General features: G+C 37.0%; 1 protein-coding gene across 1 annotated transcript; it reads left to right on the top strand.

Moving 5' to 3' along the window:
• The first annotated feature begins 870 nt into the window (after window positions 1–870).
• LOC132549572 (biorientation of chromosomes in cell division protein 1-like 1) lies at window positions 871–23303 on the top strand. The gene is made up of 12 exons (XM_060213510.1): window positions 871–1074; window positions 1898–2022; window positions 2878–3086; window positions 3566–4368; window positions 4875–5142; window positions 5568–5992; window positions 6797–6956; window positions 8338–8500; window positions 8952–9220; window positions 9436–9748; window positions 19839–20390; window positions 20621–23303. Exons 1-12 carry the CDS (start codon window positions 943–945, stop codon window positions 21846–21848), a joined length of 4647 nt encoding a protein of 1548 aa, XP_060069493.1. The 5' UTR covers window positions 871–942; the 3' UTR covers window positions 21849–23303.
• Window positions 23304–24563: the final 1260 nt, after the last annotated feature.

Below are 24563 nucleotides of genomic sequence, written 5' to 3' on the forward strand. Positions count from 1 at the left end.
CTCGAAATTCTCCACTATAGCATCACAAAGGAGAAACAGACAGTTTCTTATCCCTAAGAATTACACGTTCTGGGTTTAACTGCAATACAGAAGTATATGAAGGAATATGCATCGTCATTTTGAGGAGAGGTCTTCTTAGTGTGTTTTCTTATTTTATCTGGTAGCTACCTCACTGAACAACATACGGGAGGCCAGTCGAATGCCGTCATGATGAATACTAAAAAAGGGAAAACTATGATATGACAGATCGGTCAGTTTTTAAGAAACAAAATAAACTACTACTAAGCTTACGTTGGCCAACGATCTGCTGACTGATCCCCTCAGACTCTCAACGATATTTTAACTCCGATTTATTGTGACGTTTCATTGACTTTTTTATCGATCAGTTTCAGAAGTCAGTTCCAGATCCGGATAAACTGGGAAACATGGATAGAACGTTAGAATAATTTGACCTGATGATAGCAATATATTCGATTTTCTCCGGTTTCTACAAAAAAAAAAAATTGCTTCCAAAAATCCATGTTTACATGTCGCAGTTGATTTGACATTTTAATTCTACTTCGGCACTCCGACATAAAAACAGGGTTTCCGACAAAATGCAAGATAATGAAAATTGTGAGAAAGACATTGACTGATGTAAAGTTTTTTATTTCTCTGTTTAAATTCTAATTTTCAATTAACTTAACTATTTTTGCATATTTGCATCTATGTTGTGTATGGTACTAACCAAAAAATGGAATACAAAATATTTCCTTTCATAATGGCTGCAATATTGCAAACAAGAACGATAACCCATATATATCTAGTCGAACGCACCTTAATTGTGAAAATGGCGTCCACCAATAGGCCATGGGGCAATTTTTTTAAAACTTTATGTTCTTTTCTCGTAACAACTGTGCATTTTGAAAATTTAGCCGTTTAGGCTAGAATCGCTCTGTCAGAATGTCAACGAAGAACATTGGAAAGGACACAGAAGCCGACCCAAAGGTTGTGCGCGACATTCTTGATAAACTGAAATCGGAAGGGCTCTTTGATCAGTTTCGGAGAGACTGCCTAGCCGATGTCGATACAAAGGTAGAACACAGTTTACACAATTTATCGTGTTAAAATTACTGGAACGGTGATATTCCAGTCATATTGTTGCAGCTTGACAAGCAAAATCGGTTAACAGTGTTTAACATTCGGGCTTTGTCAATTTTAGCGTATCTAATTATCTGGTTTTATTTGGCTATTTATTCGAAAAATCATCCCACTTGAGTAGATGCGCTTGAACTATAAATTGAAACGTAGTGTGTAATGATGACATGTATGATCTGTGGCCCATATGAAAATAGGAAATAGTGAAACGAACATACTCTGGGATGAGGATAAAGAGCCTGTTGAACAGGACTGTGAAAGTCATGTACCCGAAACTATCACAAAGTATTTAGAATTCTATTAAGTCGGAGAATAAAATTCTCGAAATTCTGTATGACTGATAACTGCATATTCTATGTATGGTAGTATGTGATTCTAAATATGCCCAATTAGTTTAAACAATTACAACACTTAAAAAACAACACAATTTTGATAAGCACATCAATATCTTCTTGCAGCAGATGTTAATTAAAATTACTACAAATAGATATCACAATACTTCATTGAAGTGGAAAAGGACGGGCCTTTTCTGCTTCTATTACACAATTATAATACCATCAATACTTATGGTTACCATATGGAGGTGTATATAGCTATGGGTTATGTGATATTATAGGTATCACAATTAAGCACTATGGTCAAACTCACAATACAATATTTTTAGATTATCATTTTCATTTGGAGGTGAAAGTTGCAAAGATATGTTGTCTTTTTGGTCGTTAATTTCAAGCATTCACAGCATTTCTGTTTTCATTTTCAGCCTGCCTTTCAGAATCTGCGTCAGAGAGTAGAGGGCTATGTGTCACGCTTCCTGACAAGACAAGTATGGAGTCCAAACCTCAACAAGAACCATCTCAGGGACAACTTACGACGCCAGATCAACCAGTAATTGTTTATAGTCAGGCACCAGATTTGACAGTACAAACTTCATGCCTATGTCAACTACAAATACAATTACAAATTAAAAATACAAATTAATTATCAACCTTATATATAGATATGAACTTCATTTTACAACATTTGCACAACATGCTTTAAGCTTATAAAAATCACTCTTGCTTACCCATATTAAAGTGCATGAGGGTTCTTACCATAAGAAGAAACCGTAGTACCAGACCTTTTTGGGTAATCGCACCTCAGGTGCCCAGGAGGAAAATGAGTGTTTTACCACTGAGCAACACAACCACCTGATGTATAGCCACATCAAATACCAATATCATATACCTGCCAAAATCCTGAAAATTCTTTAATTCTCACTTGATATTTTATTTTTTTTTTTTTTTTTCAAAATTTTGCAAAGGGAATTTTATGGCTGAAAATGGTCAATATTTAAGCACAGCACAGAATATCAACAGAATTCATGAATAAAAGTCTGATGGCTTTATCAAAACGAAACTTTTACTTAATTGATGAGCTTTTACTAACCCATCTTGTTAATGACCACCTGAATGGATTACAACAGGTTGGCAGCTTTTTAGTGAATTTTGTAATAAGTTTGTTTTGTTTTTTTATTTTTTGGCTTAAGACTCCCATAAAAAATCTAGTTTAGTTTTGAACATTTCATGCTGAAATATTGTCTAAAGCCTCTAGGATATATGCTTATGTGACAGAAGATTTAGTTTAGAGAAATCCACAAAAATCCCTGTGCACATTTTCCTATCATTATATGTAATGAGTAACAACCTACCACCTTTATCACACCCTTGGATGTATGTAGAGAATTTATATTGTATATTACAGGTCTGGTATGTTGGCGACTGGTGTGGAGAGAGTTATAGAACAAGTTGTCAATCCAAAGATTTTTAATGTCATCAAGCCAAAGATCGATGAAGTGGCTTGTCAACATCTCAACATAGACCCTGATAAGAGAAAGGAACGAATGGAGCAAAAGAAAAATCAGCAAAAACAGAATTTACAGAGTCTAATGAGTCTGAGTGTGCCTCCCCCAGGTAATTAGTACAGCTTGTCCTTGTGTCAAGCCCACCTTTCATTGTCATATTGAGAATGATTAGAGATGAGTCAATATTTGTATATGGAACAAAAGTTGACCTATCACTCTATAAAGCAAATGGTCACCATTAGTACAGCTGCAACAGATTTCACAATTTTCACAATTTTGGACAAATGCACATATTTTCTACTTCTCTTGAATACTATAAAATAAATGGTGTACCATCAGGAATGGAAATCTTTATGAATCATAGAAGACATTATCATATTCGTTATTGTAATTTTATGGAGTCCTTCTGTGATGTAGTGATATGTTCACAAAGGTGATCTGTCTTTCTCTATGAAGTTAAGTTAGATTGACATTGGTGAAGTGTAGGAGGAGCTTAATGGCAGCATACTGTCATATTGTTAGGGTCTGTAATTGTGAATTGTTTACATACAGATGGATATTTATCATTACATCCACCATCTGTTTCAGATTTTCAGCAGCAACAGCAGCCAGCCAGTCAACAGCAGCCTACACCTCTCCTTCCTCAATCAGTCACACCCTTTGGAAGTCCTCCCCTCATGGCAGGCTTTCCACAGACTTTCACAGGGAATGCATGGCCACCGCAGACTCCACAACAACAGCAACAGCAGTCGTCCATCAGCTCCTACCCACCAGGAATGATGTCGTTTCCAATGGCCATGCCTTTCCCTTTGGGTTACGGAATGCCTCCCCAGGCTTTTCCATACATGCCAAATCCCTGGGGTGGATTTACCATGCCCAATATTTATACCAAACCCCCTGGCTTTGATACCCCATCCTCTGTTGGCAGCGATGCAACAGTAACATCCACAAATCCACCCATTCCTGGGGTGCTCGGACAGTTCGGAGTTAGTCCAGCTATTACACAGAGTCCATTAGGTGTATCATCACCATCAGTCTCGCTCAGTGCAAGTGTTGCTGATACACCTACTCCACCGAAAACTAGTCTGCCGCCTTTGCCTCCAATCCCAAAGACCCCTCCTCCTCCCGGAACGGAAGAAGCTCCAGCTGTTCCAAAAATCGTTCCTAAACAAGAGGTCAGTAAGTCTTTGTTTAAGGAAGAAAAAAGCATCTTGGAGGATATACCTCTACCAGCCATGCCTCCTACACCGAAGAAAAAGGAGGAAAATAAACAGCCAGTGAAGAAGTCTGATAGTGAGTCAGTTGTTTCTGATGTGAAGACCTCTGGGGATGAGAGCTCTCAAGATCTAACTATGTTTGCAACAGACAGTGAGAGTATGGATACCCAGTCAGTAAGTTAGGAATAATACCCATACTTACGTGTATTTTTAGATACAATTTTACATTTTAGTCATGTGATCACTATTATGATGTCATTACTTTGGCTGTAATAAGATGCTGATTTGGGTGTTTCATTAACTTTTTAAACTAACATTAGAAAAGTAATGCATGGATTTTCTATAAAGATAAAATGCATGTAATTCATGTTTTAGTAAATGGTGTTGTGATTCAAAATTCCTATTGTTCAAAAAAATCCTTATCTGTCCTATAATAAGGCCAAGAGGTGAAGCAATGGCAACAAATTGCATCTTTCTCAAAATAGCAGCTTATTTAAAGACTGATACAGCGTTTGTTTGTGGTTTTACAGCATTTTTTTAAAATTCAGGAGCTAATTGCGAAAAAGTAAAGTGTAAGAAGCCTGTTTTGATTCTAGTTATGAAAGAAGTTAAATCTTAATGACTAGGTTGAGAAATGAGAAGTATGTCAGTAACTCTGAGAACATGGTTATCTCCCTTAGACATACAAGACAGCTGATGATGAAAATGGCACTGGTCAGAATGTTGTGGATTCCAAGGAGGACAGAGATACAAAGCGTCCATACAAATTTGAGTGGAATCGTGATGATGACCAGATGTCGGACATGTCTGAACTGTCAGTTAGCTCAGTCCACACTAGTGACCTCTCCCTGTTCAGTGAAGGTGGCTCAAGCAGTTTGTCCAGTGACCTTTCAGATGATGACATTCCAGCGCCGTGCTATAGTCCACATCATGGTGATGATGAATCAGGTATGTTGTAGGAAATGGTTATTTCAAAGTTACTTCATGGTAAAAGAAAAGCAAAACTTTCTCCATGGTTAAAAAAAAAAAAAAGAAAATATTTAGTGATGAAAAAATCCTTAATATCATATCATTGTCAAAAGTCCATAACTTAGTCCCAGAGTTAAAAACTTAAAACAAGATCTCATTTATGATAGTTCAATACTTTGCTTAATAGTAAAAAACTACTTAAATTTTGTCCCACTGTCAAAAGTCTCAAATTTTTTAAACATTCATTGTAAGTTGTTGAAAATATTATATCATTGCCAAAAACCTGAAAAATTGATTCCATAGACGAAGAACTCAAAACTGCTGATAACTTTTCTCTTATGATGTATATAATTAATATCATAATTCAACAGATTCATCCCCATCTCTTTCTCTTCTTTTATAAGTCCAAAACCAGATTGATGCAGAAATTAAAGAGAATGAAATGGTCACCAGTGAAGACAATTTGCCTGAGGTTACTTCTCCACGGCCAGCTACGTCACCATTGAATGAATCACCTGCATCGTCACCTATACCATTGGAGAAACAGACAACACCCTCTAAATCAGAGACATCAACAACAGAAACAGAATTAGCTGTCACTGCTGAGCCTCAAACAGTGTCTCCTGCAACTGTGACAGATTTAGTCACAGAATCTGCAGAGGTCACAGAATCTTCAAAGGCTACAACTCCACCAAAGGTCACAGAAGTGGCAGAGAATGTCAAACCCCAAGCTGTGACACCAGGAAAACCACGACGCCTGATATCATTGCAGTACAACTACAGCGACAGTGATGATGAGGAGACAAGAGAGGAACGCAAAGCCAGAATCGTAAGTGGTATAATTATCATGTAGCGAGAAATCTTAGCTCTCATAAGATGTGTCAATTTTGCACTGAAATCTAAAAGTAATTATCTGACAATTTATAGATTTAGCCATTGGTGACAAGCTAGAGTTTTTATTTATGTAAACTTCTCTTATGATTAACTCATTGATACATAGGTATGTATTGTACAGTCATTAAATTATTATCTCAGTATTCCTGCATGTCTGTAAAAAGAAAGTTTCTCAGTTCTGGGGAAAGACAGTATATACTTGGGACATCTTTTTATTTTCTATTTTATTTTTAAAATTTTGGTGATTTGAATTTTGATGATTTAAAATTTGACAATTTAAAATTTTTGCATTCTGGATTGAGGCCTGGCACATTAAATTCATGCAAAAACTTTCCACTCTATGGTATTTTCTTTATTTTTCAACTATCTTTATGGATATTAGTGCTTATTTACTGTTTGTATAGAGAAATACAACCATTTAGATGTATCAAATTCTGGCTCAGGGGATGGACTATCCCTATAAATACTGTATTTATGTCCATGTTAGACAGTAAGTCCATATTAGGTAGTAAGCCAACCCCCAACCCCCCCGCCCCCACCCCCTCTCTCTCCTCTCTACCCATATATACCGTTCAGTAGAAATGACTACAGGTTCTTTATTATTTGCCTGTAGTAAAACTGCCTTCTATTTTTTATTCAGTGATAACGCGTTGGTCTCCTAGCCTTATTGAAGTGTAGACACTACTTTCTTTATCATGTCCCTTCTAATGGCCTGTTAATTCTGACCTTTTGACCTCAGGCACGAGAGAAGGAGGAAAGATATGTTCAGCGAGCACAGAGAAGGGCAGAATTAGAGGCACGTCGTAAGGACCGTGAGGAAGAGAAGGCTAAACTACGAGAGGAGAGAAAGAAGTCAAAAGAAATAAAGAAAGAAGAGGAAATGGACAAAGATTTGAAAGGTAAGACAAAAATTTAAAATAAATAGTTAGAAGAGGAGCAACTCCTGATGCCATGTTTCCAAAAAAGTACATTCTTTTACAGCTGATTTGCAAACATGTTTCAAACAACATTTCAGCAACCAGCTGTAAATGAATGTAGAATGTACTGATGCTCCTGAAACCTAGCAGATGAACCACAACACAAAGAACTTCACAGGTTGTTGATTCTGGAAGAAATTCTTTAAGTGGAGATGTGGCGATATCGATATATTTCATCTCGTTTCATACTGTGTCCTATATATAAACTTTAGGGGTTGTATTTTGACTTGTGTTCCATGGTTGATGAAGATATTATTATCACTGAAGAAGGAGGCCAGATGAGTGGGCTTTTTGTGTCTCCTGAATATCTTGGGTAAAATGGCAAAGATTAATTTTATGCTTACAGTATTAGGAATCACTGGAGTTATGGCCCTTTATAAGTTGTGTTTGTTCCATTTCTTGAGTAATTATCAAAACGTTTACTTCTAGTAACCATTTAAGCTTAAGGCAATGGCATTGGGAATTTATTGCTTTCTATGAATAGATATTGATATGACATTTTGAAAAAAGCTGAATGGACTGGTTTTCAATTTTATCAAAAAAATTGAATTGATTTTTATTTTTGATTCAGGAAAGTTTTAAGTTTTACCTTCCTGTATATATATATTTATTGATTATGACCATATTAAGATAAAAGGGGGAGGGGTCAGGTCCCGTTGTGTCCAGTCTCATTGTGTCACATTGTGTCTAGTTGCATCCTGATACAATGTAAGTGCCTAGCAACAGTTTAGTCAAACTCTATACATATGGATATACATTGGATTTCTTGGTGTTTCAAAAGCCCAAGGTCAAGGCCAACATCACCCTTGCTACATATAGAAAATCAATAACTGATTGAATTTAAATACAGTGCATCATTCTTTTTTATGGATGTTTGGTCAAACTTTACACAATGATTAATTATCAATAACATTAAACTTTCAACATTGTTACAATTCAGGGGTCTAAAGTCAAAGCCTTGGCAATGGGGCATTAAAATCTTACAGACAGTTACAACTGAAATCTAGATAATGTATTTCAAAATATGGAAAATGCTAGGACATTTTGTTATGCCTGTGGATGTTTATTTGTTTTTATATAAGTACTGAATTTCATATCACATACATCTCCATGTATCATCTTACTGTCAAAATTGCTGTTGCCTTAAGAAAAGTTTATTTTGTATAAATGATAATTTACTGTATCAAAAAATAAAAACATGGATTTTCTACAGTTTAAAAAAAAAAAAAGAAAAATAGTAATAATCGAATAATGATTTATTCAATAATTTGACATATCTAAAAATCTTAAGCATGTATGTCAGATGTGAGCAAGGAAGAGATTGAGACTCCCATGGATGTGAAGTATCCAGATTCTCCTGAAAAAAGGAAGAAAAAAACAAAAGCAGAATTAAAGGAAGAACTCACTAAACAGAAAGTGCAGGAGAAAAAGGAAGCTCTGCGACGTCAGCGAACCAGGACAAGACGGTATGTACAGATTGCAGTGAAGTTTTTGTGTTAATCACAAATGATATGATCCTTGTGATATGTGTTTGAGGGGAATATTAATTTTGGCTTAGTCCGGGCATGCATGCATCTGTCTGCACTTATATTTCCATGTGATAACTTGAGACTCCTTTGGCTAATCAAACTTAAATTTCATACATCATACAGTGCTTTCTTATTGAAAGTGCTTGCTTGGGATTACTTTTCCAACCAAGAAGTCACATATGTTCCTGTCAGAGGTCTTGTTTTAATTTCTTGCAGCACTAACTATTTATTCAAAACTTCTGTGCATTTTATTTTTCCTGATGCTCTCAAAAGAATGTCATTGTGGCACACAAGTTTTGCATGTTTCAGGCAGTGCTTGGGTCTTTTTAAAACAGATAAAAGGCTTTATGATATATCTCATTACAGGTATACATATATCTCATTACAGGTATACATCAGATGAATTCACTTCTATCTATACTGAGAAAAAGCAACCATTCTCCAGTCAGAGTTATGAAGAATTAGTTGTTGAAGAAATGACAGTGGAGGAAACAGTAGAAACAGAAACAGTGGAGACAGATTTCACTATAGGGATGATGGTTGATATCACTCCAGATATTGACCTAACACAAGGACAGGAAGTGACATCACAAGGACAGGAAGTGACATCACAAGGGGAAGAAGTTGCCAGAAATGATAACACAGCTCCTAATGCAGGTTTGTGTATAAGTCCTGTTTAATAGTTACTCCTTTAATTTCAACTATGTGTTTAACAGTAGGATTTTGAGGATTGGATTTGATATCCTGAGTATGTTTCAGAAAAAGACGAGAAGAGCTTTAAAGTACTGCAGTAAAATTTGAAGAGTTAATGTTACATATGTAAGTGTGGATTGAAGGGGAATTATACTTAATGATTGTTTCGTATGTTTCAGTGGAATTAGAGGAGAATTTTGAATCACCGGCCACACCCACTCAAGATGAAACAGCCAATGAAAATCAAGTTGCTGTAAATCAGGGCACAACCTCAATACCAATATTCGAGGTTGTAAGCTCCACTTCTGGAGGGATAGGTATTGGCCAATCTGTCCACCAGACCAGATCACGGAGTAAAATAAATGATGATATCCAAAGTAATTCATCTGGTCGTGCTGCCAGCCCTATGAGTGATGTTTCTGACGTGGTCAAGTCCGATACTGGCAATGGACGACGTTCGGGGAAAAGAAAGAGAGTAGACAGTGGCCAAAGGTAAATATGGAAGTCTGTGATTAGTTGATGTGATATTTGGGTTTTTAGGATATTGAGGTCCAAGAAAGTTCAAATAATCTGCCAAGTGTCTCCATACCTTATTGATTCAATGAAGAAACCAAACTTTGGTCAAATCAGCGATATGTGAGTTTTCTGGGATTGTTGAGCAATTATAAGCTTACCTGAAAGTATCAAGGTATGAAAAAAATTGTGGCAATACTTTTATCAATCATTTGGTCACGCTTGACCACTTTCGAAATAAATATACCCTGTACATGTTAAAAACCTGCATACAAATATCACATGTTATCATAGACTATTACCTTATTGGGGTCAACATACTTAGAAAATTATCTCAAATTACATTAGATCTGGATCAAATCAATGCACTTTGAAAAAGATTTTCAAATTGGGTTGGTATGGTGTTTTCAACCCACTTTGAAAAAAATATGCATTTTGAATATTTTATTTTGGTCCACATTGCATTAAATTTGGGACAAGCTTCACATGCATTGAAAAATAAAATATTCAAAATGCATTAAAAATTGGATCAAGTCAACACATTTTGAAAAAAATGTCAAAATGGGTTATAACATGTGATGTTGCAACCCACCTTGAAAAAATTATGCATGTAGAAAGAAAAATTCAGTTCACATTAATTTTTGGACAAGTTCAATGCACTTTGAAAACATTATCAAAATTGCACCAAGTCAATATATATTTAAAAACATAAAAAACAGTTAAAACTGTGTTTAATAGGGAAAATTTAATGAATCCAACTTTTTTTGTTACTTTTTAGCCCACCATCTAATAGATGGTGGGTTATTCAAATCGCCCTGCGTCCGTGGTCCGTCCGTCCGTAAACACTTCTTGTTACCGCTATTTCTGGAAAAGTACTGGATGGATCTTCCTCAAATTTCATATGCAGTTTCCCCTTGGTCCCTAGTTGTGCATTGTACCTTTTTTGAACTGATTCGAATTCAAGATGGCCGACAGGCAGCCATCTTGGATTTTGGAAATAAAAGTTTGTTACTGCTATTTCTTGGAAAGTACTGGATGGATCTTTCTCAAATTTCATATGCAGTTTCCCCTTAGTCCCTAGTTGTGTATTGTACCTTTTTTGGACTGATTCGATTTCAAGATGGCCGACAGGTGGCCATCTTGGATTTTGGATGTAAAAGTTTGTTACTGCTATTTCTTGGAAAGTAATGGATGGATCTTTCTCAAATTCCATATGCAGTTTCCCCTTGGTCCCTAGTTGTGCATTGTTCCTTTTTTGGACTGATTCGAATTCAAGATGGCCGACAGGTGGCCATCTTGGATTTTGGATGTAAAAGTTTGTTACCGCTATTTCTTGGAAAGTACTGGATGGATCTTTCTCAAATTTCATATGCAGATTCCCCTTGGTCCCTAGTTGTGCATTGTTCCTTTTTTGGACTGATTTGAATTCAAGATGGCCGACAGGTGGCCATCTTGGATTTTGGAAGTAAAAGTTTGTTACTGCTATTTCTTGGAAAGTACTGGATGGATCTTTCTCAAATTTCATATGCAGTTTCCCCTTAGTCCCTAGTTGTGCATTGTACCTTTTTTGGACTGATTCGATTTCAAGATGGCCGACAGGTGGCCATCTTGGATTTTGGATGTAAAAGTTTGTTACTGCTATTTCTTGGAAAGTACTGGATGGATCTTTCTCAAATTCCATATGCAGTTTCCCCTTGGTCCCTAGTTGTGCATTGTTCCTTTTTTGGACTGATTCGAATTCAAGATGGCCGACAGGTGGCCATCTTGGATTTTGGATGTAAAAGTTTGTTACCGCTATTTCTTGGAAAGTACTGGATGGATCTTTCTCAAATTTCATATGCAGATTCCCCTTGGTCCCTAGTTGTGCATTGTTCCTTTTTTGGACTGATTTGAATTCAAGATGGCCGACAGGCAGCCATCTTGGATTTTGGAAATAAAAGTTTGTTACTGCTATTTCTTGGAAAGTACTGGATGGATCTTTCTCAAATTTCATATGCAGTTTCCCCTTAGTCCCTAGTTGTGCATTGTACCTTTTTTGGACTGATTCGATTTCAAGATGGCCGACAGGTGGCCATCTTGGATTTTGGATGTAAAAGTTTGTTACTGCTATTTCTTGGAAAGTACTGGATGGATCTTTCTCAAATTCCATATGCAGTTTCCCCTTGGTCCCTAGTTGTGCATTGTTCCTTTTTTGGACTGATTCGAATTCAAGATGGCCGACAGGTGGCCATCTTGGATTTTGGATGTAAAAGTTTGTTACCGCTATTTCTTGGAAAGTACTGGATGGATCTTTCTCAAATTCCATATGCAGATTCCCCTTGGTCCCTAGTTGTGCATTGTTCCTCCTTTTTTGGACTGATTCGAATTCAAGATGGCCGACAGGCAGCCATCTTGGATTTTGAATGTAAAAGTTTGTTACTGCTATTTCTTGGAAAGTACTGGATGGATCTTTCTCAAATTTCATATACAGGTTCCCTTTGGTTCCAAGTTATGCATTATACCTTTTTGGACTGATCCGAAATCAAGATGGCTGACAGGTAGCCATCTTGGATTTTGAGAGTAAAATCTTGTTACTGCTATATCTGAGGAAGTACTGGATGGATCCTTCTGATATTTCATAGATATTGGTTTCCTTTGGTCCCTAGTTGTGCATTGTACCTTTTTTGGACTGATTTGAAATCAAGGTGGCCCACAGGCAGCCATCTTGGATGTCGACAGTAATACAGCACAAGCATATTGTCCATTATCCACCTGTAACTGACTGCTATCTAATAATACTTTGGGATCTTTTTCAAATGATATTTGCTAATAGGTGCTTAATAAAAATATCTTGTGCCATCATTGAGTACATTCAATGAAGACCAGTTCATGAACATTTACAACACCTGTAACAAACAAAAAAAAAAATAAACAAATCTTCAAGAACTGAAAACAGATCCTCAAATGGTTTTCTTATCATTAAGTATTTCCATCAATAAGTTTGAATGGGTGTGGCAGGGAGGGATGGTTTATTGTTTAAGTCGGGCTTATAAATTAATCTTCCACACAGCCATGAATATGTCTGCTATTCATCTCAATATGACTGCCAGAGAAACACATTTCATTCTTTGAAAGATATTGTCCGACTTCTTTGAAACTTGTATTTAGGTATTTCATGACATTACAAACTAACCTGCAACATCTGTTTCCTAAAATGGCCGTCATTTCTTTATCTCAGATTGAATGAAGTACAGATATTGTCCAATTTTGATGAAATTTTATGTATGTTTATTATTGGAAAACAGAAATTCATTTCCATTTTAACAAAGCAAGTCTTAAAACCTGATTGATTGAAACATAGATATTTCCCAATTTTTATGAAATTTGGCATGTTGGTTTATTACGACACTACTAGGATAACTACAACTTCCACTTTGATTGATTAAACAAAATACTTGAAATTTGCAGGTCTCTTATTGGTCAAAATCTAGTTATTGTATGATTTTATTATACACTGGTATGTAAGAATACTATGGAAATACAAGCAGAATTGCAACATCCATTTCCTAATTTAACAAAATGGACGTCATTTTGGGCTGCTTATTAATCTACTGACTGGCTTTTCACAGATAGCACTGATTTGGTCTTTCATTATAAACTCTTCTTATCTCATGGTCTTCACCCACTATAATTAATGTAAACAATTGCACTGTATTATAGATGCCAACCTAAAAACAAGAGGATCACTTCATCTCACATCTGTAACCTTGTATATGGGCTATAATATAGCTACAGAAAAGTAAAAATTGTCTATAAGTAATGACCAATGCGTTTTGGTAATTCGGTAGCTCTTTATCCGCCACTGACCAAATATAACCATCCTGGATATTTCTGTTATCATTCAGAAATTGTTCTTAGAATTCTTAAGCATATTTGACCCCAGTGACCTTTAATGTAGATGAAGGTCAATTTTATAAACAAACTTGGTAGTCCTTTATTAAAGCATGTTACTGGTCAAATCTAATCAGCCAAAGCCTTTGGTTTTTCAGAAGAATTTGTTAAAAGTTTGTAATGTATTTATCCTCTGTGACATTGAAAATGGACGGAGGTCATTCTTTTGAACAAAGTTGTTAGTCCTTCTCTCTGAAGAGAGAAAAATAATATCACAAAATGATAGTAAGTATTAATGTAAGTTATGGATTTATATGTAAGTAAGGACAAAATCCTTAGTTTCTAAACTGACCATTCAAGATTTAAAAGTGTCAGACTGTCAGTATATTTGCATTACAAGTATTATTTATAAATTTAAGTTAAATTTATATACAAGCCTAAACATAGTAAAATAAAGGCCAGGAATTGGCTTCAAACTTGAAATATAGCCTTAAACATTTATCATTTCTCATGCAACACAACAAAGGAAGAGGTTTTAACTAAATACATGTATGAAACAACCATTTAACACTGACAAGTTATTAAACAAATGAGTCACAAAAAAAGAGATTTTAAAACCAAATAAGGACACCCAACATTTATACAAAATTGATCCCCCTTCACTCAAGGATACTTCAGATCAAATTTGGTCAAAATCCAAATCCTCCTACAAAAGCAGAAGAATTTGAAATAATTTCTTCTCTTCTCCTATTGAGCCACACCTTAACTGGCCTCGACTCACTGTTTATATGATATTGATTACCTTTCACCCAAGGATGCCCCAGATCCAGTTGGAACAAAATCCTACCATTCCTAAAGAGAAAGGAGAATTTTAAAGCTATTCCTCTGTTTCCTGTATTGGGTCCTACCCCTCTGCCCCAAGTGGCTGAGACCTGCAATTTACACAGTATTGATTTTCCTTCATCCAAAGATACTTCAGACCAAATTTGGACAAAATTTCATCATTCCTACAAAAAGGAGAAGGATTTGATGGGCCCTGCACCTAAGGCCTATGGAGGCATACTTAGTTTATTTCACTTCCCTATGGATGTTTCTGTACAAATTTGGTCAAAATCTACTTAATTGTTCACAATAAGTAGCAATTGGTAGAAAATTTGAGGACAGGTGACTGAACCCACACCATGACATGAACTCATCGGTCCATTGAACCAGATAACCTAAAAAAATTGCAAAAGCAAAACAAGGAAAGCGACTCATATTTCTTCAGAAGTCTGTGGAGAACAAATTGAGAACACCAGAAGTCTCCATCAAAGCATTAAGTAGCAAAACAAACTGGATAGCGGAGTTGAAAGACTAAACAGATTAGTGGACCCAAAAACCTTTTACCAATTGCCTCTTGTGATCTTTGAAATTTTGACCTGGTGAAAAACAATAGGGGACACTCCAGGAGGTATTATGATAAATATCCTGTATCCTGTAACCATCTATTATCACTCTCTCATTGTGTAACTGCACGTTGGCCCACTTTGCATTAGCAGTGATATTCAGTATCGCTTGAACTTGATACCCAAATAGTTCTTCTTACACTGATGATCTCTGGCACATTTAGCAGTACACTATGTGATTTATATAATGACGGTAACTGTTTTTCTTGTATTACGAAATTTTTTGTTAACATATAACAGTGAGCGACTACAAGGATCAAGTCTCTGTGTGTGTTGTGTTATTGTCCATAATTCAGGTTATCCAGTCTCATTAACCTCCCCATCATTTTCTTGCTCATTCTCTTCTTTGTCCTTGTAATTCTTTTGCCAAATCTCTTCATCCTTCTTATTATCATCATAATCTATCATGTCCTCCTCGTCCTCATTATCCTCCTGTTTTCTCTTGTCGTCTTCTTCTGTGTTCTCTTCATTCTCTTCATTATCCTCTTCCTTACCTTCCTTGTAAAGTCTCATCATCCTTGTTATCCTTATTACTTCCTGCCCTGTCTGTTCACCATCTTGCCTAGTTTTGTTGTCTTGCCTAGTCTCGTCATCCTCTGGTATAGTCTTGTTATGGTCTTGTGTTGTCTCATCATTCTTTTGGCTGGTCTCACCAACCAGCTTCGTAATCCTTCTGCCCTGTCTAGTCATCCTCCTGTCCTATTTTCCTTCCTCCACATGATTTACTTTATTAACCTCACAGAGTAAAATACCTTTAAGTAACTGAACTCCGAGATGCATGCATGGGATATCTTCATTAAACAGCCTGCGAAATGTACAAGTACCTGTGTTGATGATTGGTTTGTTTTAATCGTCAATTAACCAGGGTAAAAATATTTCCATTTTAAAACACTGTGCGTGGTGAACATTTATAGTAACAGTTTCAATGAAAAACATATACATGTATATATGAATAAAAGTATGATATAAACATAATTTAGTTTATAACAATTGTGAAACAAGTTATTTCAACTTATATTAATCACTCTTGTTGGCCTGGATGTAAGCCTGCGTGGGGTCTTATTGTGGGGAAAACTGGAGTACTGGGAGAAAATCCACTTGGTGACCCCTTACCTTTTCACGTCTGTTCCAGGAATCGAACCCCAGACGGCTAAGTGAAAGGTGAGTGCGTTTGCACTCCGCCACCCGACCATCCTAATAACATGTATGAGAGCTATATATATGCAAGTCCTTATTCATTATTTAGAGATATTAAATAATCCCATACAATAAATATTTGCCCATTGTGCGTACTCGCGTATTGTTTTGAAGGAAAAAAATAGACAAAAAAATCATTCTGGAGAGAAAATTTTGCCATCTTGTTACAATACTTGAATGGGTCTTTGTGTCTCCTGACAGAAAACAATGTTATTTTCACAAGGTGTGCTCAATGAATTAAAGAGAACAAGGTGTGTTCAGAACAAAGTGATTACCAAATAGACTTTAATTGACTTTTCACACCTTGACTGCAATTTTTCATGACTGTTGGAGCAACAGGAACTTGGCACAAATTCCCAACCCACAGACTTTATATATATGTTGCTGTGTAAGGTTGTAACTACAGACAAGGGAAAACAGAACATATTTTTTTTTTAAATTACGTTTTCTGATATTTAAGAGAAATGTCTTATCTTTTCAATAAATGTTTGATGAATGAGATTTGTAGAGTATTGACGGAGTTATGATCTGACGAATATGGAAATTTATGTAGAAATGGCCAGGTAGACATTTACCTGTCAGCTTAAAACATGCTCTCATCTCTTGGGTACCTCAATAACTATGCTGAAATCGCAAAACCATGACTGTACTGCTGAAATCACAAAACCATGACTGTATCCATACATAATGTCCTTTGATGTTGTCATGTCTTGTACAGTGTAAAAATTTCATATTATCATCAAGGTATGCAATTTCTTTCACAATTTCTTCAACAACAGCCACCATCTTGTCGCTGATCACAGGTGAATGCCATACCAGGTCTCTGCCTGGACTCTAAAACCAAGTCCAGGATTATAACAATATTGTATATCTTTGGAATGAAATATCAAATAATTTTCAAATTTTCTTTAGAAAAAAACATTTTAAATGTTTTAAAAATCATACGAAGTAAAAGTGGAGAAAAATAGGTGAATTGAGCCCAACTGTATCAAGAGATGAATCTTTATTATTTTATACAGTTTACAAGAAAACTGTTAAACAGGGAAAGCCACCAGCTGAGTTTGAGACAGGTGGATACCCCAACACACCCTTGTGAATGTTAATACCCCCTCGGAGTAAGACATTTACATCTTCCTATGAGGGAATTTACACTATTACTAGGTGTTCTGGATACTTGTGAGGAATTTGTAAATCCTGTAAATAACAAAGAAAGGATGATAGATAAATTAGCAAATGTTTCCACTGGTCATTAGCTCTATACCTATAGCTGGTCAAAATATGTCATGTGCTGTTGCGATATCTCAGAATCATACACACACATAATTCTTTTGAATTTATTCCTTGTCAAATTACAGACTTGACTGAATTGGATAAACATTAAAACAGGCTGTTCCTGGTTTTTTTTCTGTAGTACAGTCTTGTCCAGGCTATCACTTTTGAACCATTAGTGAAATATTAATAAGTTATATAGGTATCACTTCAGGTGCTACACAGTGTCATTAATTAGGCCACTAAAACTTCAGAATATTGATGAAATTTGAATCCTATATTCATCATGTGGTGCCATGTAATGAAATCACTTTGACAATCACCCAAAGTTCAAAGGTCAGATAAGTGCTAAATTTTGACAAAAGTCTGTGCTGGCCTTAAATTTCAACTGATATATCAATGAATCATGAAGTTCCGCTGCATCACCCCCAGATGCTGTACAGCATCCATGTAATAACATAACTGTGACCTTCACCTCAAGATCAAAGGTCAAATAAGTGCAATTATTTATAACTTTTGAAGCAATAAAAGGTATAAATAAACGAAGCATAAACCATACATACAATCAGATTACCTCACAAGTTCAAAGGTGAAAATGCAGAAAAAAATTCTCAAGTCCAGAACTTTTGAAACATTCAACATATTTAAGGTTCCTAAAGTAAAGACAACATGGTCAGATCATCTCCAATTCAAGATTTTCTCCTTCAGAAGGTAGTTCCAAGTAGTCCCTGGACGTATTTCACTGAAACTTACTGATTGAGGGATGCACATTGTGCTTCTTCCCCTACTCCCCTCCTAACAACCCCGCAGCACATATAAGAATTTGTTGTTAAAATAAAACCAACATCACATCACTCATAAGCTAGCAATTTTTAGACATGATTACAGTTTCCATGGTTACAGTGTAGGAAATGATCTCACACTTGAGATGATCAATACTGTCCCATAGGCCACTTATTTTACCAAGTCTGTGGCAAGGTAAGATAAAAGATGTTCATGAAGAGATTCATAAATCTGATCTTGCATGAAATCGAAACAAATGTAAGATTCTGTTAATCATAGTAACTTTTAAACTGTTGGTAATATTCATAAAAGTAACATTTTATTAGACTTTATGCAAAATCTTCTCACTTTATCTCTGTTCCTCTTGTGATGTCAAAACGATGCATGAAGCTATGACATCACAATAGATAAATTGGGAACTCTTAGCCCTTCACAACTCCACTAGGTTGTATTAATGTGTCTAATAACAAAACAATATACAATTGGTCAGTACACTGACAACAGGGTACCAGGTAGTGATCCCATTTATCTTTTTAGCATTAACCTTTGCTAAAAACTGCTTTTTATCTGTATATTATCTATGTCTTTAGCAGCACTGACAAGTGCTAGAAGGACGAAAACAGCTGTATGATGTAGCAGCACTGACAAATGCTCGAAGGACAAAACAGCTGTATGATGTAGCAGCACTGACAAATGCTAGAAGGACAAAAACAGCTGTATGATGTAGCAGCACTGACAAATGCTAGAAGGACAAAACAGCTGTATGATGTAGCATCACTGACAAGTGCTAGGACAAAAACAGCTGTATGATGTAGCAGCACTGACAAATGCTAGAAGGACAAAACAGCTGTATGATGTAGCATCACTGACAAGTCCTAGAAGGACAAAACAGCTGTATGATGTAGCATCACTGACAAGTCTTAGAAGGATGAAACAGCTGTATGATGTAGAATCACTGACAAGTCCTAGAAGGACGAAACAGCTGTATGATGTAGCATCACTGACAAGTCCTAGAAGGATGAAACAGCTGTATGATGTAGCATCACTGACAAGTCCTAGAAGGACAAAACAGCTGTATGATGTAGCATCACTGACAAGTCCTAGAAGGACAAAACAGCTGTATGATGTAGCATCACTGACAAGTCTTAGAAGGATGAAACAGCTGTATGATGTAGCATCACTGACAAGTCCTAGAAGGACGAAACAGCTGTATGATGTATTATCACTGACAAGTCCTAGAAGGATGAAACAGCTGTATGATGTAGCATCACTGACGAGTCTTAGAAGGACGAAACAGCTGTATGATGCAGTTTAATTCATTGCTCTACTCTATCTTATTCTAAATTGTTAAAAGTTTCTATTCACTTGTGTATCTTGTACAATTTCATGCATGATCCTTTAAAAACATGAATCCCCTCCAGACCCTCACACATTACTCCTCAATTCTCAGTTCATCTTATATGTATATCCATCGTTGTCATTATCATTTTGTTTTTTTTTTGTAGGTCTGCAGACACCGAGAAAGTTAGTTCTAAACGATACCACACATCTGACCTTTACAAGCCTCATCGTAGTTTCCGTAGCTCCAGACGTCACCCATCTTCACCGGGATCAACACAGGAAGGCGAGAGTCAGTCAAGATCTGAAAAACCGAAAATTAAATCGGCATTGGACACAAGTCCGATAAGTTCAAGGTCAACATCCCCAACATCTCTAATTGGTCAGACTAGCCCAATTTCCTCTTCATCAGCCTCATTCTCTTCATCAAGGTCATGCTCAAAGTCTAAGTCAAAATCAAGGTCAAGATCGAGGTCAAGGTCACGTTCATCCTCTTCATCAGGGAGTCATCATTCTGGAAGTAGTCGTTCCTCAGGCAAGAAATCAATTTCAGGTTCCTCGTCATCATCTGTGGACGAGTTTGGTCGCAGAAAACGCAAGAATCTCAAAATGCCAATTGACATGGTAGACTTTGGTGAAGCTGCTAGGTTGGCTAAAAGTAGTCTGATCAACGTTGACTTTGGTGAAGCAGAGCGCTGGGTTCAACAGCAGGGAAAGAGGTAGGAAGTCTGACAAGTCTTCCTTGAAAATTCATACAAAAGTCATTTAGTACAGTTCACCAAGTCTTCTACAGTGCTGTTAAAATGTCATATGTTCTCTTAATTTTTTTTTTTGCAAAATTTCTTCAGATAAACAAGATATGAAGTTTCATGTGATAAGTGAAATCATATGTTTATATGGCAATGTCTGTCACACTGATGTGTTGTGTAATTCCCTGTTCTTTTTGCAGACCTGGTCGTGCTCGTGGCAGTAATCCAGGAAGATCCGGCCAAGCTGTGCGAGGAGGGGGTGGTCTACAGGGAAGGGGACAATGGCACAGTTCTGGAGCATGGAGTTATTCAATGGATACACAATCTGGGCCGCTGGGGACATCTCCACCACAGAGTCCACAGAAACACTTTTATGGATTTGAGCGGCAAATGTCAATGGAAAGATCAACCTCTCCCCACTCCCCTTTTGCTAAAGAGGATACCCCACCCATTAATTGGCAGAGTAGTTCCCCCCCACACCGCCGGGTAGTACGTCCAGAGTCCCCTCCTTATGCCTATCCCTATCGGGGACGAGACACACCAACACTTCCAGGTTATTCAAGGCAAAGATCAGAGTCTCCTGTATATAGGTCCGAGTCACCTGGTTATAGATCAGGGTCACCAGCATATAGGCGACCAAGTATGGAGTCACCTCATTACAGATCTCCCTCACCTCCTCCAAAGAGACCACATACTAGGAGCAAAAGGTCACCATCGCCCTTAGCACGACCTTTGCCCCGAAGACAGTTTTCCCCAGACGACTGTATAGAAACAATATCCAGTTCATCTGGTTCATTTGATGATCCTCCATCTCCCACACAAAGGTCAAAAGCATCAATATCTCCACCTCACCATCCCATAAGTAGAGGTCGTAGGCCCCCCTCCCCCTCTCCAGTAAGAGGGCCAAGGTCGCCATCTCCTCCTCCTCCACCTCTAGGTACAAGGGGACCTCCCTCACCTTCATCTCCACCACCTGGTATAAGAGGCACAAGACCTCCTTCTCCACCCTCTCCGCCTTTAAGACAGGGTGTAAGAGGGCCCAGGTCTCCCTCCCCTCCTCACAGTGGCCTTAGGGGTCAAAGACCCCCATCCCCTCCGTCTAGACCTCTAACAAGAGGGCAGGTCTCCCCATCTGATTCCCCTCCTTTACTCAAACGTCAGCATCCTCCATCCCCACCTTCCAGACCTTTGACCAGAGGGCAACGTGTTGTCTCACCACCTTATATGGAGGAGGTGGTGCCATCTACCAGGGCACTAAGGAGCCAGAGACCTCCTTCACCCCCTATGATGTCACAACGATTACGGAACAAGCACACTGCACCAGACCGCTTCTCACCACCACCAATCCAGAGGGAGACAAGAAGACAAAGACCCCCTTCACCTCCCCCTCCCACACGGTTCAACACTGCCAAAAAGGTCAAACGGTGACATTTTAATAAAAGTGCTTAACATCTTACTGTTTTCTGGTGGAACTCCAGGGACATGAACAGTTGTCATATGCTTCAGAGACATTGTCAGATTATATATCCTGCCAGAAAGACAAGAATACAATTTTAGAGATGTGACAACATGGTGTGCACAGCTTCAGAGATATGGCAACATTGTGTTCATAGATTCAGAGATATGACATCATTGTTTGCACAGCTGCAGAGATATGGCAATGTTGTGTTTACAGCTTCATCGATATGACAACATTGTGTTCATAGATTTAGAGATTATGACATTATTGTTTACACAGCTGCAGAGAAATGACATTGTTGTTTACACAGCTGCAGAGAAATGACATCATTGTTTACACAGCTGCAGAGATATGACATTTTGTACACAGCTGCGGATATGACAACATTGTGTTCATAGATTCGGAGATATGGTAACATTGTGTTCACAGCTTCAGAGATATGACAACAATGCCTACACAGCTTCAGACTTGAAAATCATGGGTTGGTCTCAGAGGTCAGATATTGGTCTAGCTAGGGTTGGAAAGTCATGTGTGGGTCTTATAAAAGAACACTGAAATAACACTGTAATTCTGCATGATAACAATATAAATGGGTGGGCTTATCATAAACAGACGCATTCTTTTTGTCAGATATATATAGTAATATCTAACCTCAAAAGATAAAATTTGAATTTCTCTGCTCTCATCACAAGAAACAGAAATATTCTAATCCTCTAGCAATGTTTTTTTTTCTCACCTGAAGCAGTACCTGAAACACATGGTATAGTATTGTTCTATACAAAAATCATTATCCCCACTTCACTTGCCAAGAACTGTTTGATCTGCACATAAACATCTGAGCTAGTGCCTACTCAGCACAAATTTAAAAGATTATCCTAAACTTTGACACTTACTTATTGATGGTTATTGTAGTGCAATAAGCCCCGGGTCCAACACATGAACTGAAAATTGAAGTCAGTGGATGGGCTGAAGAAAGGACTGGAATAGGCTTATAATATCAGGATTATAATACCAGGCTTCACCTTATTGACAGATAAATATAGGTTTTTTGAGGTTTTTTTTTACAAAAAGCATATTCTTAAAATGAAAAGTATGCTTCCTAGTCCAATGAGTCTTCAGGAAATCTTTATTGCTCTGGTGCATAAGTTACTACCATGAAAACTGGACATTTTTTGTGCAGCTTTCCTATAAGGGGAGGTAACCCATCAGATCTTGTTACAGAACTTGGGTCAATTACTAAACCTTGATCTTATTATAGAATATGATCTCATTATCACATTAACTCATCAACATGAGCATCATGATCAGGATGAATATTTACAAAATTTGTCATGAAATATAGAAATTTATAAATCATGAATAAAAATGAGAAAAAAAATCTTAAAAAATGGAAATAAATTAACATGAAGATGTGTTAAATTAAATTTTGTTTTAGTTTTCAATTTGTCTTTTGAAAAGAAATGTGCAAGACCTACATTTGTTCACACTATATCTTCAAATGAATGTAGAATAATTTTCAGGCGCAAGGTCATTATATTTATCTCTTATTATGCTGGGATAAAAGTGTATCATACTTCATCAAATTAATAACATTGACAGACAAGGTTGAGTTGAAGTTAATTAATTTCAAAAGAAAGACTTCTGAAGGAAAAACCAAGATGCATGGTAGGTTTTTGGCAAGTAGCATGTATGTTGAACCACGCCCCTCAGATTTTCACCTGAGGTTATGTAGGCTGATACTCTAACAGATTTAAGCTATTAGCACCCTCATCAATTAACTTAATGTGTTGATTGTCCTACATGTACAAATGATGTCTGTTACACATATCAAATATGGAACTACTGGTATTGCAACGAACATCTTTTCTGTGCTACATGTGCTGATTTCCTTCTCAGCAACATGTCCCGCCAATTTCACTGTGTCTAGCAGCCATAATTTATTTTTTTCTTAAACTGAGTGTGTGTTTGTGTGTAAAATTATGTTAAAGAAAATGAGATTGAATTTAGATGAATCTGTATACAAGGAAACCGATACACACCATTTCTTTTTGCATTGAAATGAAACTGACCATTTTCCCTAGTGATTTGATGTAGATGTTCCTAAATGAGATATTCCAGCTGTGACAGAAAATGTAAGACCCCATTTTGATATTGCCTTATTTGCATGTTATACTACAGCATAAGTTGTCCCATACACAGTAGTAACGTAACAAATTATCTTCCATTTTGTGAATGACTTTCAAACTGGATATCTCCAGTTTTCCAGTTATGTCCAGTGGACAGATATGAGTTAAACTACTATAGTATGATAAACTTTGTGATGGCCTATGTAACCTTAGGTTATGATCTGTGGTGCCTGATTCAATGCTTACTATGCAGAGTGGCTAGAGTTTCTATAGAAGCTGAGGAACAGACCATCATGTGCAGGCATGGCTGTGTTCAGGGGCAAGACACACACTCCCATTCACTGTGGATGAAACATTGCTGGTCTCCCCTATGTTTTTCAGTCAGGTATCTACCAGTTAGTTTCTACAAGAAATATTTGTGTGTATATTTTCCTCTGGTTTAAACCAAAATCACCAATTTAAGGGTTTTTTCTGCTAGGATTCGAACCTGGGACCTCTGGTTTACCTGTTACTAGTCTGATCAACTAGCAAGAGCAAATATCTCACTTGCCGAGCAGT

The sequence above is a fragment of the Ylistrum balloti genome, unplaced genomic scaffold (assembly GCF_031769215.1).
Source record: "Ylistrum balloti isolate Yb309-2 unplaced genomic scaffold, AGI_CSIRO_Ybal_v1 Utg370066, whole genome shotgun sequence".
Taxonomy (NCBI): Eukaryota; Metazoa; Mollusca; class Bivalvia; order Pectinida; family Pectinidae; genus Ylistrum; species Ylistrum balloti.

Coding starts and splice junctions, on each gene's coding strand:
- LOC132549572 (XM_060213510.1), top strand. CDS start 943: ATGTCAACGAAGAACATTGGAAAGGACACAGAAGCCGACCCAAAGGTT. Junction 1,075..1,897: donor TAGCCGATGTCGATACAAAG/GTAGAACACAGT, acceptor TTTCATTTTCAG/CCTGCCTTTCAGAATCTGCG. Junction 9,221..9,435: donor TAACACAGCTCCTAATGCAG/GTTTGTGTATAA, acceptor CGTATGTTTCAG/TGGAATTAGAGGAGAATTTT.